General features: G+C 50.0%; 1 protein-coding gene across 2 annotated transcripts; it reads left to right on the forward strand.

Annotated features, from left to right (window-relative positions):
• The first annotated feature begins 8,222 nt into the window (after nucleotides 1-8,222).
• ZNF784 (zinc finger protein 784) lies at nucleotides 8,223-11,553 on the forward strand. 2 transcript variants are annotated; one of them, XR_006197088.1, is made up of 3 exons: nucleotides 8,223-8,311; nucleotides 9,536-10,661; nucleotides 10,750-11,553. XR_006197088.1 is itself a non-coding variant. In XM_042918612.1 (2 exons), exons 1-2 carry the CDS (start codon nucleotides 8,234-8,236, stop codon nucleotides 10,424-10,426), a joined length of 969 nt encoding a protein of 322 aa, XP_042774546.1. In that variant the 5' UTR covers nucleotides 8,223-8,233; the 3' UTR covers nucleotides 10,427-11,553. The 2 variants fall into 2 exon arrangements, 1 of the variants encoding a protein (XP_042774546.1); XM_042918612.1 differs by having other exon boundaries at nucleotides 9,536-11,553.
• The last annotated feature ends 525 nt before the right edge of the window (nucleotides 11,554-12,078 follow it).

Consider the following 12,078-nt stretch of genomic DNA (forward strand, 5'->3'; position numbering starts at 1 on the left):
GCAACCATCACAGGAGGGTTTTGAGCGAGGCACTAGCATTGTGAGGGCTTTAGGATTTCTCTGAAACTAGTGTCCTGAGGTCAGCAAGAAAGAAGCTGGGATGAAGGTGGTGCTATCACTTGGCCTGGGAGCTGGAGGTAGGCAGGAGTCAGAGGATGCTTTCCAGAGGAGGTAAGTTGTGAGGGAAAAAAACCCGCCAGGCTCCACCAGAAGGGTTACCCCGAGTGGCAGTCACAGATGGAGACCTAACACCTTGAGGAATGAAAGTGTGAGATTTCAATTGGGGGGGGGGGGGGGGGGGTAAGAAATGCTGTGTTTGACCAGGGCACAAAGTAGTAACAGGTGGGGCTAGAAGGCTTGGTGGGCACTACACTTCATAGAAGGGCTTTAAATGTCAAGCCAAGGAGCTGGGATTTTTGTCTTGACTCAAGAGAGCCATGCAAGGGGCTTGAGCTGAATGAGGTCAGATCCGAGTTTCAGAAAGCTCTGCCAGACTGTGTTGGTGGGCTAGTGGAAGCTGAGAGGCCAGAGGGGGGCCGATGCTGAAATCCAAACATGAGAAAGCATGAGGTCCAAGCTAGAGAAAGGGTGGTAGACATAGAGAGATTTCAAGAGCGATTACACGAGGAGCCCTAAATTCTCATTTTTCAGATTCCATTGGCTGATTTTAGAGACTCTTTTCTTAAGTCCACTTATTGAGAGAGAGAATATGGATGAATCCCAGGCAGGCTCCGCGCTGTCAGTGCAGAGCCAATCTCATGAACCACGAGGTCATGACCTGAGCCAAAACCAAGAGTCGGACTGAGCCACCCAGGCTGATGTTAATGTCCTCAAGAACTTCAGAGCTGCAGAGAGGAACTCGTCACGCGAGAACAATAAGGGCATTAGCCCCTGCGTGTCCCACCATGTCCGTGCAAAGGCATTACTTGGCGCTTTCATACCTGGTTCTACTTGATTACCCTGCGAGGTAACGCGTTACCATTCCCGCTTTACAGGACAGGAAACTGAGGCTGAGAGAGGGAGTTCACTGCTCAAGCGCACACTGGTAGTGACCTTCCCCCCTCCGCTCCCCCCCCCCCCCCCCCCCATCCCTTAAGCCAAGGGTGTCCGTGGTTATAGCTTCGGTTCCGGCCTTCGGAGGCCGATCGCCCTCCCTCCACCACCGTGGCCCTTCCAGCCTCCGCCTGCCTCTCTATGGTGTTCCTCCAGCCCTTCTGCACACACGCTTCCTCTCGTTTCCCTCCCACCCTGGCTGCTCTCTACCCGTCGCCACTCTCTCTATGGTTCGCCCTCCCCGCAACGCTCCCCGTACCCACTTTCTCTAAATAACTCAATCCCGGCCGTCGGCTTCTAGCGCCCGTTGAAGACGAGCTGGGGCAGCCTCTCTGGTCCGCCCGGCGGGAAGCGGCGGCCACTGGGAGAGCGCCTGCAAGAAGGGCCCGGGGAAGGAAGGACCGTGACTTCCAGGGAGAGAACCTGGGAAGCCTGCGCGCCGTTCAGGCCCTTTGCGAAAACGCTCCGGCTGGAAACACGAAGCACAGAGGAAGGATCCGCTTTCCGCTTGCCCAGCCCTGAGGAACTGGGTATCCCAAGAAAGATCCCTGTTTCCAGATGAGCTTCCCACCTCTTGTTTCATTTTTGTTCTGACGGCGCTGGAGACACGCAGGGAAATCGGGAAAATGCCCACCTCGTGACACAGACCAGGGAAAATGCGGCCAAGAATGGGGAAGGAAGTCGCTCAGACGTGGTCAGCCAGGACTCAAGTGGATCTCAAGCCCTTGCCCCTGAGTTTCCGGAATCTCTGTGGGTTTTCTCCCTTGAAATAGCTGAGGTAGAAAGTGACAGGAGGGCTCCTAAAAGAGGCAGTGCAGGGCCCTCACGGTCAGGGTCCTGTCTGGTTCCCAGACTCTTCTACCAGGATTCTCCCTCACACATGGCAGAGCTGATTTCTTTTTCTCTTTCCTTTAAAAGTGGGTAAAAATCCGCCAAGTGGATTTACCGCAAAGCTAATGAAGCTGAGACTTGAAAGAAACTTGCTTATGATTTTCCCAAATTTGTCAACACAGCTAAAATAGTGATGAGTCTGCAATGAAGGTTTCTTAAGTTACCAATAATAAAATTTTGATCAACCACATCAAAGGAGAGATCATAGGGGTGCCTGGGTGGCTCAGTCAGTTAAGCTCCTGACTCTTGACTTGGGCTCAGGTCATGATCTCCTGATTGGTGAGATCGAGACCCACCTTGGGCTCTGTGCTGACAACACGGAGCCTGCTTGGGATTCTCTCTCTCCCTTTCTCTCTGCCTCTCCCCCCTCTCAAAATAAATAACCATTTTTTAAAATGGATACAATATTTTTATGAATTTACTGTCTGACTCAGCTCTATAATCCTTTCCCCCTATATTCTTTGACTGGCTCTTTATATGACAACAACAGTTTTGTAATATTTTCTATCAACAGAACAGAAAGATAATCTGATCTCTCCTTTTTTGTTGTTTATTTATTTATTTATTTATTTATTTAGAGAGATCACAAGCAGGTGAGGGGCAGAGAGAAGAGACAGAAGAGACCAGCGCCCCATATCCACTTTTAAATTGGGGGGTTGTCTGTGGTCATTGTCACCTTTTAAGTTTGTAATTGGTTGGAACTTATTTTCTCATGCTAAAGAAATATTCACATGCATACCTTATTTCATATTTAAATTTTTGTATCCTCAGTTTGTAAGTCTCACACCCCACAAAACCTGGATCTGCCCCTGCTCTCACACTCGGTGAGCTCTCAATAAATACTAGCTATTATTGTCATTATTATTTTAATCTGGAGACCCAATAGGAAGGTGCAAGGATGATCTATTCTTGGGTGATTACAATTAGATTTAGACTTCGGATAGCCAGAATCACCAGCGACTTATTCATTCACATACTTATGTAATGACTCGTTAATAAATGTTTTTTGAATACCTGTAACATCCCAGACACTAGTGTGGGTGCTGGAAATGCAGTGGGAAATGATACAGCCATGGTCTCTACCTTCAGAAAGCTTACAGTCTGATGAATTGATGTGACGTTTTCAAAAGTCAGAGTTTACAAATCATCTACAGGGTGCATTGGTGGCTCACTGGGAAAAACATGCAACTCTTTTTTTTATGTTTTCTTTTTTTTATGTTTACTTATTTTAGAGAGAGAGAGAAAGAGAAAGAAAGGGGGAGAGGAGCAGAGAGAGAGGGGAACAGAGGATTCCAAGCGGGCTCTGTGCTGACAACAGTGAGCCCAGTGTGGGGCTTGAATTTGTGAACCTCATGACCTCTGCTAAATTCAGACGCTTAACCGACTGAGCCACCCAGGTGCCCCAGGCATGCAACTCTTGATCTCGGGGTCATGAGTTCAAGCCCCACATTGGATGTAGAGATTAATTAACTAACACATAAATGAAAATCATCTACAGGTTCCCCCAACCACACATTTTCTTGTGGAAATTTACAACCATATAGAAAAGTTGGAAGAATTGCACATCCGTATACCTACCATACAGGCTTATAAGTTTTAAATATCATCTACAGTTTGGTCCTAAAATATCATGGTCAGCTAATTCTTTTTTTTTTTTTTTAAAGGAGATTTTATTTTTTTTAATTTTTTTTTAACGTTTATTTATTTTTGAGACAGAGAGAGACAGAGCATGAACAGGGGAGGGGCAGAGAGAGAGGGAGACACAGAATCTGAAACAGGCTCCAGGCTCTGAGCTGTCAGCACAGAGCCCGACGAGGGGCTCGAACTCACGGACCGTGAGATCGTGACCTGAGCCGAAGTCGGACGCTTAACCGACCGAGCCACCCAGGCGCCCCAACTAATTCTTTTTTTTAACAGCTCCATTGGGCCATAACTCACATACCATACAATTTACCCATTTAATTGATGATTCGACGGTTTTTGGTATATTTACAGATAAGTGCAGCCATCAACACAATTTTGGAGCATTTTCATCACCTCAGAATAAACCCTGTGCCCCCTAGCTATTGATCTTATATTCCCTCAACTCTACTCCAGCAATCACCTGGCCCTAAGGAACCACACATCTTGTTTCTGTCTCTGTAAATTTTCCTGTTCTGGATAGTTTGTATGAACGGAACAATAGAATATGCGGGGTTTTGTGTCTGGTTTCTCTCACTAAGCATAATGTTTTCAAGGTTCATTAATGTTGTAGCATGTATCAGTACTTCATTCCTTTTTATGGGATAAAAATTAATATTCTATTGTGTTATATATATATGTGGATATATATATATATATATATATATATATATATATACACATACATACATCCATTCATGAATTGATAGACATTTGAGTTGTTTCCACTTTTGGCTATTATGAATAATGGTTCTGTAAAGCATGTACTTACAAGTTTTTATGTAGACAAATATTGTCATTTCTCTTGGGTACCTCCCTAGGAGTGGAATTGCTGGGTCATATGGTAACCCTAATAGCCAATTCACTTAAAAAGCAAGGAGATTTTTTAAAAATTAAAAAAAAAAAAAGTTGGGGGGAGGGATGAGTGGCTCAGTCAGTTAAGCATCTGACTTTGGCTCGGGTCATGATCTCACAGTTCATGGGTTCGAGCCCCATGTTGAACTCTGTGCTGACAGCTCAGAGACTGGAACCTGCTTCAGATTCTGTGTGTGTCTCTCTCTCTGCCCCTCCCCCGCTCAGACTCTGTCTCTGTCTCTCTCAAAGATAAATAAATTGTTAAAAAAAATTTAAATTTTTAATAAGAAGCAAGGAGAAGTGATGTGCTCACAGTAGGGATAGGAAGAAGCGAGGCTAGACCCCACATCTTCTATTTCCAAGTTCAGGACTCTTTCTTCCATTTTATAGACTTCTAGCATCAGACCATGCAATAGACTGTTGATGTAGTGCCAGGCTCTGATGGATTCAGAGGCACATAGGGGAAAAGGCAAGGAACCCACGTGTATTGAGCACCAGTTCATTCCAGGAATTACGCTAGACCCATAGCATTCTCCACCTATGGTGTTCTCAATACAGTCCTGCCAAGTAGCAATATGCTGCCCACTTTGTAGATGACAACTGGACCCTGAGAAGGGACATCATTTGCCCAAAGTTGCATAGCAAATGGATGCATGGATATGAACCCAGGTTTGTACAACTTGAAAGTTTATGTTCATCTCACTGAACTACTGTCTCCTCTCCAACATTTAATTCTCTCAAGCTCTGATACGTAAATTCTTCTATCTCCATTAATTTAGCTACTCATTCATTCATCCATTTGTTCATTCATTCACCAAACATTCACTGAGGCATGTATATGTCTTCTCTCTGAGGGTGCACAGATGAAATGGGCCCCACCCATGAGAAAGGACAACAGGGATGAGCTCTGTGCTAGACGCTGTATCATGAATTATCTCATTTAATAAAAGGAATTTCAATGAGAAACCATGTTACACCCATCAGATTGGCAAAATTTTAAGTTTGACTATCAAATAGTAGTAAAGATTTCAAGCAACATGAGCTCCCATTCATAGCTGGTGGAAGTGGAAGTCAGTAGTAATTATAGATAATACATAGTGCCTACTTTGTGTTGCAAGACACTTTACATATAATGACTCATTTGATCAGCAGAGCACCCAGCACTTAGCTGTTAAATAAGTACTACTATGTTATGTTTGCTTTACAAGCAAGAAAACAGAATGGACTGCCTTTCTCATTAGACACAGCAGGTACACACAGTGCCTAGGGCCCACGACACTTCTGGGTGCCCATGAAAAATATGTTAATGTTGAAATCAGAAATGTAATCCAGCCCAGTTTATGTTTATCTTTACACCAACCCAGTCACAAAATATCATTTTAAATATAGTTTTTGAAATGAAGGGGCCCACGGAGGCAGAAATGGCAGGGTTCATGAAACCACACTGGAGAAAGCACTGGTTAAATGATCTGAAGAGCTCCCAGGTAGTTAGTGGCGGGGTGTTACAAAAGCAAGAGATTGATAGCAACCAAAGTGAGGAGAGTGGCTGAACGTGGTAATAGTTTTTGATCCAGAAATTCAACTCCCAGTTGCATAATATAGAGAAAGCTCTCTTTTGGGGGTCAAGGACACGTAAGCAAGAATGCACACGGCAGTACTGTTTATAATAATAAAAATTTGGAACCAGCCCAATGTCCACAATAGGAGAACGAATAAATGTAACATGACATTGTCCTCAGTGTGATATCATACCAGCATTGATACCAGCAATAACTAGACTGCAGGTATCAATGTATACAAATATAAAAAGGGGAGAAGGAAAAAAAAAAGTGGTTAGACTGAAATTACAGAATCAATTAGAAAATTTTTATTTTTATTTTTTTACTTTAAAAAAATTTTGGGGGGGGTTTATTTATTTTGAGAGACAGAGAAATGGAGCGGGGGGCAGGACAGCGGTGGGGGGAGAGAGAGAATCCCTAGCAGTCTCTGCTCTGCCAGCACAGAGCCTGGGCGGAGCTCAATCCCACGAATGTCATGACCTGAGCCAAAATCAAGAGTCAGATGCGTACCCGACTGAGCCACCCAGGTACCCCTTGTTCTGAACACCTTTTATATAGAAATAGTTTATAATAAAATAAATGTAAAGAAAAGACCCCCTCTGTGTAGGAAGACTAAGTTATGCTGTAGTAACAAGGGCAATGGCCCAGGGGCCTCACAAAATAAAACGTTTATTTTAAATGCTACATCTCCTGGGCGCCTGGGTGGCTCAATTAAGTGGCTCTTCTGCTCAGGTCATGCTCAGGTCTGCTAACGTTTGGTGGGTTCGAGCCCTACGTTGGGCTCTTTACTGACAGTGTGGAGCCTGCGTGGGGTTCTCTTTCTCCGCCCCCCTCTCTCTCTGTCCCTGCCCTGCTTGTTCTCCATCTCTCTCTCTCTCTCTCTCTCTCAAAATAAATAAAAATAAGCTTAAAAAAATAAAACTAGGGGCGCCTGAGTGGCTCAGTCGGTTAAGCGTCCGACTTTGGCTCAGGTCATGATCTCCTAGTTCACGAGTTCGAGCCCCGTGTGGGGCTCTGAGCTGACAGCTCGGAACGTGGAGCCTGCTTCGGATTCTGTGTCTCCCTCTCTCTGCCCCTCCCCCGCGCATGCTCCGTCTCTCTCTCAAAAATAAATAAAACATTAAACATTAAAAATAAATAAATAAATAAATAAATAAATAAATGCTACATCCCCAAAGAAGCTCAGCGCCAGGTTCTGCTCATTGTAGACACTCTGGAACTCGGCCTAATGGAAACCATTTCAACCAGCCGATCCCTGGCCTGAAACGGCAGGATGGAAACTGGCCAAGGGCTGGATGGCTCTCCCGACCAACTGAGGTTGAAGCACATCGCTGTCCCTGACAGGCCATTCGCCAAAGAGAACCACAGGGCTACGTCCACCTTCAAAGGAAAGTGCAATCTTATCATGTACCCAGAAGGAGGAAAAACAGCAAATCCAGGAATTAATATGATGTTTAAGCATCACCTACCCTGCCCTCCCAAGGAAACTGCCTAAGGGGTGTTCAAAGGTGTTCCATATCTCTTTTTCTCTTTTCCTTTTTCCTCATCTCTTTTCCTCTTTTCCACAACACCTGCACAGTTTTATACATGACAAAATGTGCACATGGCCCAGGGAAGTGCAGTGACTTCTCCGCGGTCACACAGCCAGGCCAGGGAAGGAATCAAGACCCCAGTCCTGTCCTCGGTGCTGCCCAAACCCACCGTCTGTGGGCTCTTTCCTCCTGATATGCCTTTCCCAGGCGTCTCCACCGGTGTCGCTGTTTGCCGAACACCCTCTGTAAACCGACTTGGAAAAACCCTGACATTGGTAAACGTTGCCATGCTCTGTGACGAGGAGCCACGCGGAGGTGGCGACAAAAACATGCTGTAGGAAAACAATAGAAAACAACAAAAAACAACAAAGGTGACGTTCAGGCCAGAGTCGGCTGACTGCCAGAGCCTGCTAATGCTGGTTAGAAGGAGAAATTCCGCTTGGCCGGTCGCCACCCAGAGCCCCAACCGCGCGGTCCTCCCCGGCTGACAGGTGATTAGAAGGGACCCAGAGCTCCCTCCGGGTGGGCGGGGCTCGGCCTCCGTAGAGCTCCACACCCCCCCCCCCCGCCCGCTAGTGCGCCTGCGCAGCAGCTCTGACGCCGGCCCGAGCCCCGCCCCCTCCCGCCGAGACCACGGGCTTGGGGGCGGGGCCTGGGCACAAGATGGCTGCCGCGCGCCCGGAGCCCCCGAGTCCGAGCTCAGCGGCCCCGGAGCCGCGATCCCCGGAGACGCCGGACCTGGTGCGGGCGGGGAAGGGGCCTCGGCGGGGGACTCGAGGCGGGAAGAGGGCTCAGGGCAGGGGGCGGGGCCGGGGCGGGGCCTATGAGGGCTGGGCGGGGGACGTATTTAGGGCTCCGGGTCTGGGGGTGGGGCCTCTCGGGGTGGGCGAGGGGCGTGGCCGAACGCGGAGCCTATGAGAATGCGGGGCGTGGCCTGTGTGGGGTGTGGCCTAAGGAGGGGGTTGGGTGGAACATCTGGGCAGGAGATAGGTAAGGGGAGAGAAATCTCAGAGATTGAGTTTGTGTTGTTAAGGGGGCGGGGCCTCCTATATTCTGGGGCTAGAGAACTTGGATGGATGATTGGGAAGGTGACCCTGAAAGGCAAGGGTGGGTGGTTATGGTCGGGGCACCCGCGCTGGGGTGGGGTAATGATTCTGCAAGGGTCCGAGTGATGTGTCTCCAATGCCTAAGGGGGGATTTGGGGGGCAGGGGTAGAAATGACTGCTCCAGGTGACTTTGGAACTTTCCCCACTAGGGGCTGGAGAGTAACAGACACTCATTCATTCAACAAACATTTACTGAGCTCTTCCTGGGGCTCAGTAGGTAGAGAGTGAACAAGACAGATAAGGACTGTATTCTCTTGGAGCTCCCAGCCCAGCGGGGGAGAGAGACAATAGAGGATATTTATTGTGATACACGCTATGAAGGAAATAAAGAGTGAGCTGTTAGAGTGAGGGGTAAGGGGAGCTACATGTAAATGAGAGAAGTCAGCTGCGTGCTGGCTTATATTTACACTGGGGTCAGAGTCAAGCAGGAGCCGGATCACGATGGGTATTATGATGGCGGTTTGGGATGTTAGGTGCAGTTGAAGCCATGGAAGGGTTTTGAGTGGGAAAATGACCACCTGATTTCCATTTTCAAAAGGTCATTCAGGCTGCTTTGGGGAGTCAGCAGACATAGGAACAGAGGTTCTCTTCAGGAGGCTTTTTCGTTGTCAAGCCAAGAAATAATTGGCTTTTAACTGGGGTAGGGGAGAGAAATGGCTGGATCCGTGATGTATTTGGGACCGGAGGGGAAGTCTTGATAGGGATACTGCAGAATCCTCGAAGATGGAGAGCAGGATCTGGAAACTGAGGGGCCCAGCACGCTACAAAGGAGATGGATGTTTTAATAAGTGGGGCGCTTGTGGGTGAGGCCCTGAGGCAGGGTCCACAGGCTCCTGGTTTTTTCTCCCCCTCACCCCAGGTCCTGGTGCCAGATGATGGCCGGCCCGCCACACCCCCGAGTGACCTCATCGAGATCCAGGTGGTGAAGGTGACGGACACCACGCTGGTACCTGAGCCCCCGGAGCCAGGTTCCCTCCACTGTGCCTTGTGCCCAGCTGCCTTCCGGCTGGTGTCTGAGCTGCTGTTCCACGAACATGGCCACCTGGCGGGGGCTGAGGGCGGCGGGCAGGGTGGGGACCCCAGCCGGTGTCATGTGTGTGGCCACAGCTGTCCGGGCCCCGCCAGCCTCCGCGCGCACTACAGCCTGCACACGGGGGAGCGGCCCTACCGCTGCGCCCTCTGCCCCCGGGCCTTCAAGGCCCTGGCGCCTCTGCTGCGGCACCAGCACCGACACGGGGTGGAGCCGGGGAGCTCTCAGAGGCCCCCGGAGGCGGCGGCGGCTCGGGAACAGAGGCCCGGGGTGCCCCAGGAGAGGTCGGAGGTGGTGATGGCGGCGGCGGCAGCGGGCGCGGCGGTGGGGAAGCCTTTCGCCTGCAGGTTCTGCGCCAAGCCGTTCCGCCGCTCATCAGACATGCGCGACCACGAGCGGGTGCACACGGGCGAGCGGCCCTACCACTGCGGCATCTGCGGCAAGGGCTTCACCCAGTCCTCGGTGCTCAGCGGCCACGCGCGCATCCACACCGGGGAACGCCCCTTCCGCTGCGCCCTGTGCGATCGCACTTTCAACAACTCCTCTAACTTCCGCAAACACCAGCGCACCCACTTCCACGGGCCAGGGCCAGGGGTGGGGGACTCTGGCAGCCAGCTGGCGTCCGGGGCCGAGGAGCCAGGGAGTGGCTGTGGGGCAGGAGACAGTCTGGAAGAAGGCCAAGGGGAGACGGCAAAGGTGAAGGTGGAGGTCGCCCAGTAGGCTGGGAGAGCAGGGACATGGGGGCATCAACGTGGGAAATAGGAGGCACATTGCAAGGGAGGGGGTGGGTGGGAAAAGGAGGCAGGAGAGAGGAGATGGGGGTAGAGGTGAAAAGAGCTAACAGTGATGGCCATGAGCAGCTAGTACAGGAGAACAGGTTTCGGGACACCCACAGACCCATACAGCACCTCCATGAGACTCAGAAAGGCACAGACACAGACTTGTGGATGCCCAGGTACGTGTGAGGAACACAGGCTGGTTTTCATGCCCAAGCTGCCTGCTCGTTTGGTTGTCCTCATGCAAGACACAGTTTGTCCCCACAGAGCCTGGGCACCAAAGAGGGTGAGCCAGGGTTGAACGGAAGGGGCAGAACTGGGGTCAGTCCTTCATCTACAGAACCCTGGACTATCTTGGGGGCCTAGGGTGGACCAGGATGGAATCTTTTGCCTACCTCACTGGATTGCACTGAACCTGGGATGCCTACTCACCCTCAGGCAGAAGACACCCACCAGGTCCTCCATGAAGAGACTCTGGGATCCCATCACCTCGAAGCCAGAGGGTCCCCAAGTCCTAGCTGAGAGCACTTGAGCCTCAAGGATGTAAGCATGACCCTAAGGATCTTGACTCTAAGAGTTGCTCCCTGCTCCCATGGTGGGCCCTCCTTAACCCACTGACTCTGAGGCAACAACATTACAACAGACACCAAACAGCCACCTAATACCCCATCATAGGCCTTTAGGTTCAGAGCCCATGGCCCCCAGGGCTACAGAGTAGCCTCAGTTTTCTCTGATCTCCTCCACTCCCTGTTTGGAGCAAACAGCTTACTGCCTGACCCAATGCTATCCCACGGAAGTGTTGGGGAAGGCAGCATGGTGGGCTGGCCTGTGTACGGCAGGTGTGGAATGAACTGAGTCACTGTGGCGGGGGCAAAAGGAGGACCTGGGAGCTGGAGGTGGGGAGCCTCCAGTTCTCCTATTAAAGGACTTTCTGAAGGGTCTCTGTCAGTCTTGTGTTTCGGGGGTGGGAGTAGAGGGTCCACACTGTGGTCTTGCCAGGAGCAGTGAATTGCAGATCTCTCTCCAAATCTCTGTTTCCTCATCTTTACAATGGGGGTGGACAGTGTCTGGCTCTTCAGAGATGTTGTGTGCTTCACCTGTGGGAATGGGTATCAGGGGAAGTTTGACAAAATGAAGGGACTCCAGTGATCAGTGTATTTATCAACAAGGGAGAGCCCCGGATTTGCTCACCTTCCTCTTTCCCAGCATCTCCCCCGAGATAGCCCTTCGAGAGGTCAGAGCACCAACAGAACTCATTCTGTTTTCTCCAAAGAAACACCTGTGTTTCCTGTCATTGGCCTCACCACCCAAGCTAGAGACCTGGGCAGACTCTTTAAGTCTCCTTGATCCCTCATCCACTTATCTAATCCCTGCCTTCATCCTTTCCCCGCTGTTGAGCTGGTTAAGTATCTTTGGAATCTAAACACTTTCATTGTCACTACTCTTGTGGGCCAAGCCAACAATGATCCCACATTTGAAGAGCCACGCGGCAGCACGGGCTCTTCCAAAAACACAGATCCCCACCTTGTTACCAATCCACTACTCCTTGTAGCTTCAAGATGGGATCGCAAGCCTGAGTGCTTGTAGGCGCTGGGT

Source organism: Panthera leo, chromosome E2 (genome assembly GCF_018350215.1).
Source record: "Panthera leo isolate Ple1 chromosome E2, P.leo_Ple1_pat1.1, whole genome shotgun sequence".
Taxonomy (NCBI): domain Eukaryota; kingdom Metazoa; phylum Chordata; class Mammalia; order Carnivora; family Felidae; genus Panthera; species Panthera leo.

Excerpts from the sequence above, each read along its gene's own strand:
- ZNF784 (XM_042918612.1), top strand. The coding sequence starts at position 8,234 with ATGGCTGCCGCGCGCCCGGAGCCCCCGAGTCCGAGCTCAGCGGCCCCG. Across the intron at positions 8,312-9,535 it reads CCCCGGAGACGCCGGACCTG|GTCCTGGTGCCAGATGATGG; the intron begins GTGCGGGCGGGG and ends CCCTCACCCCAG.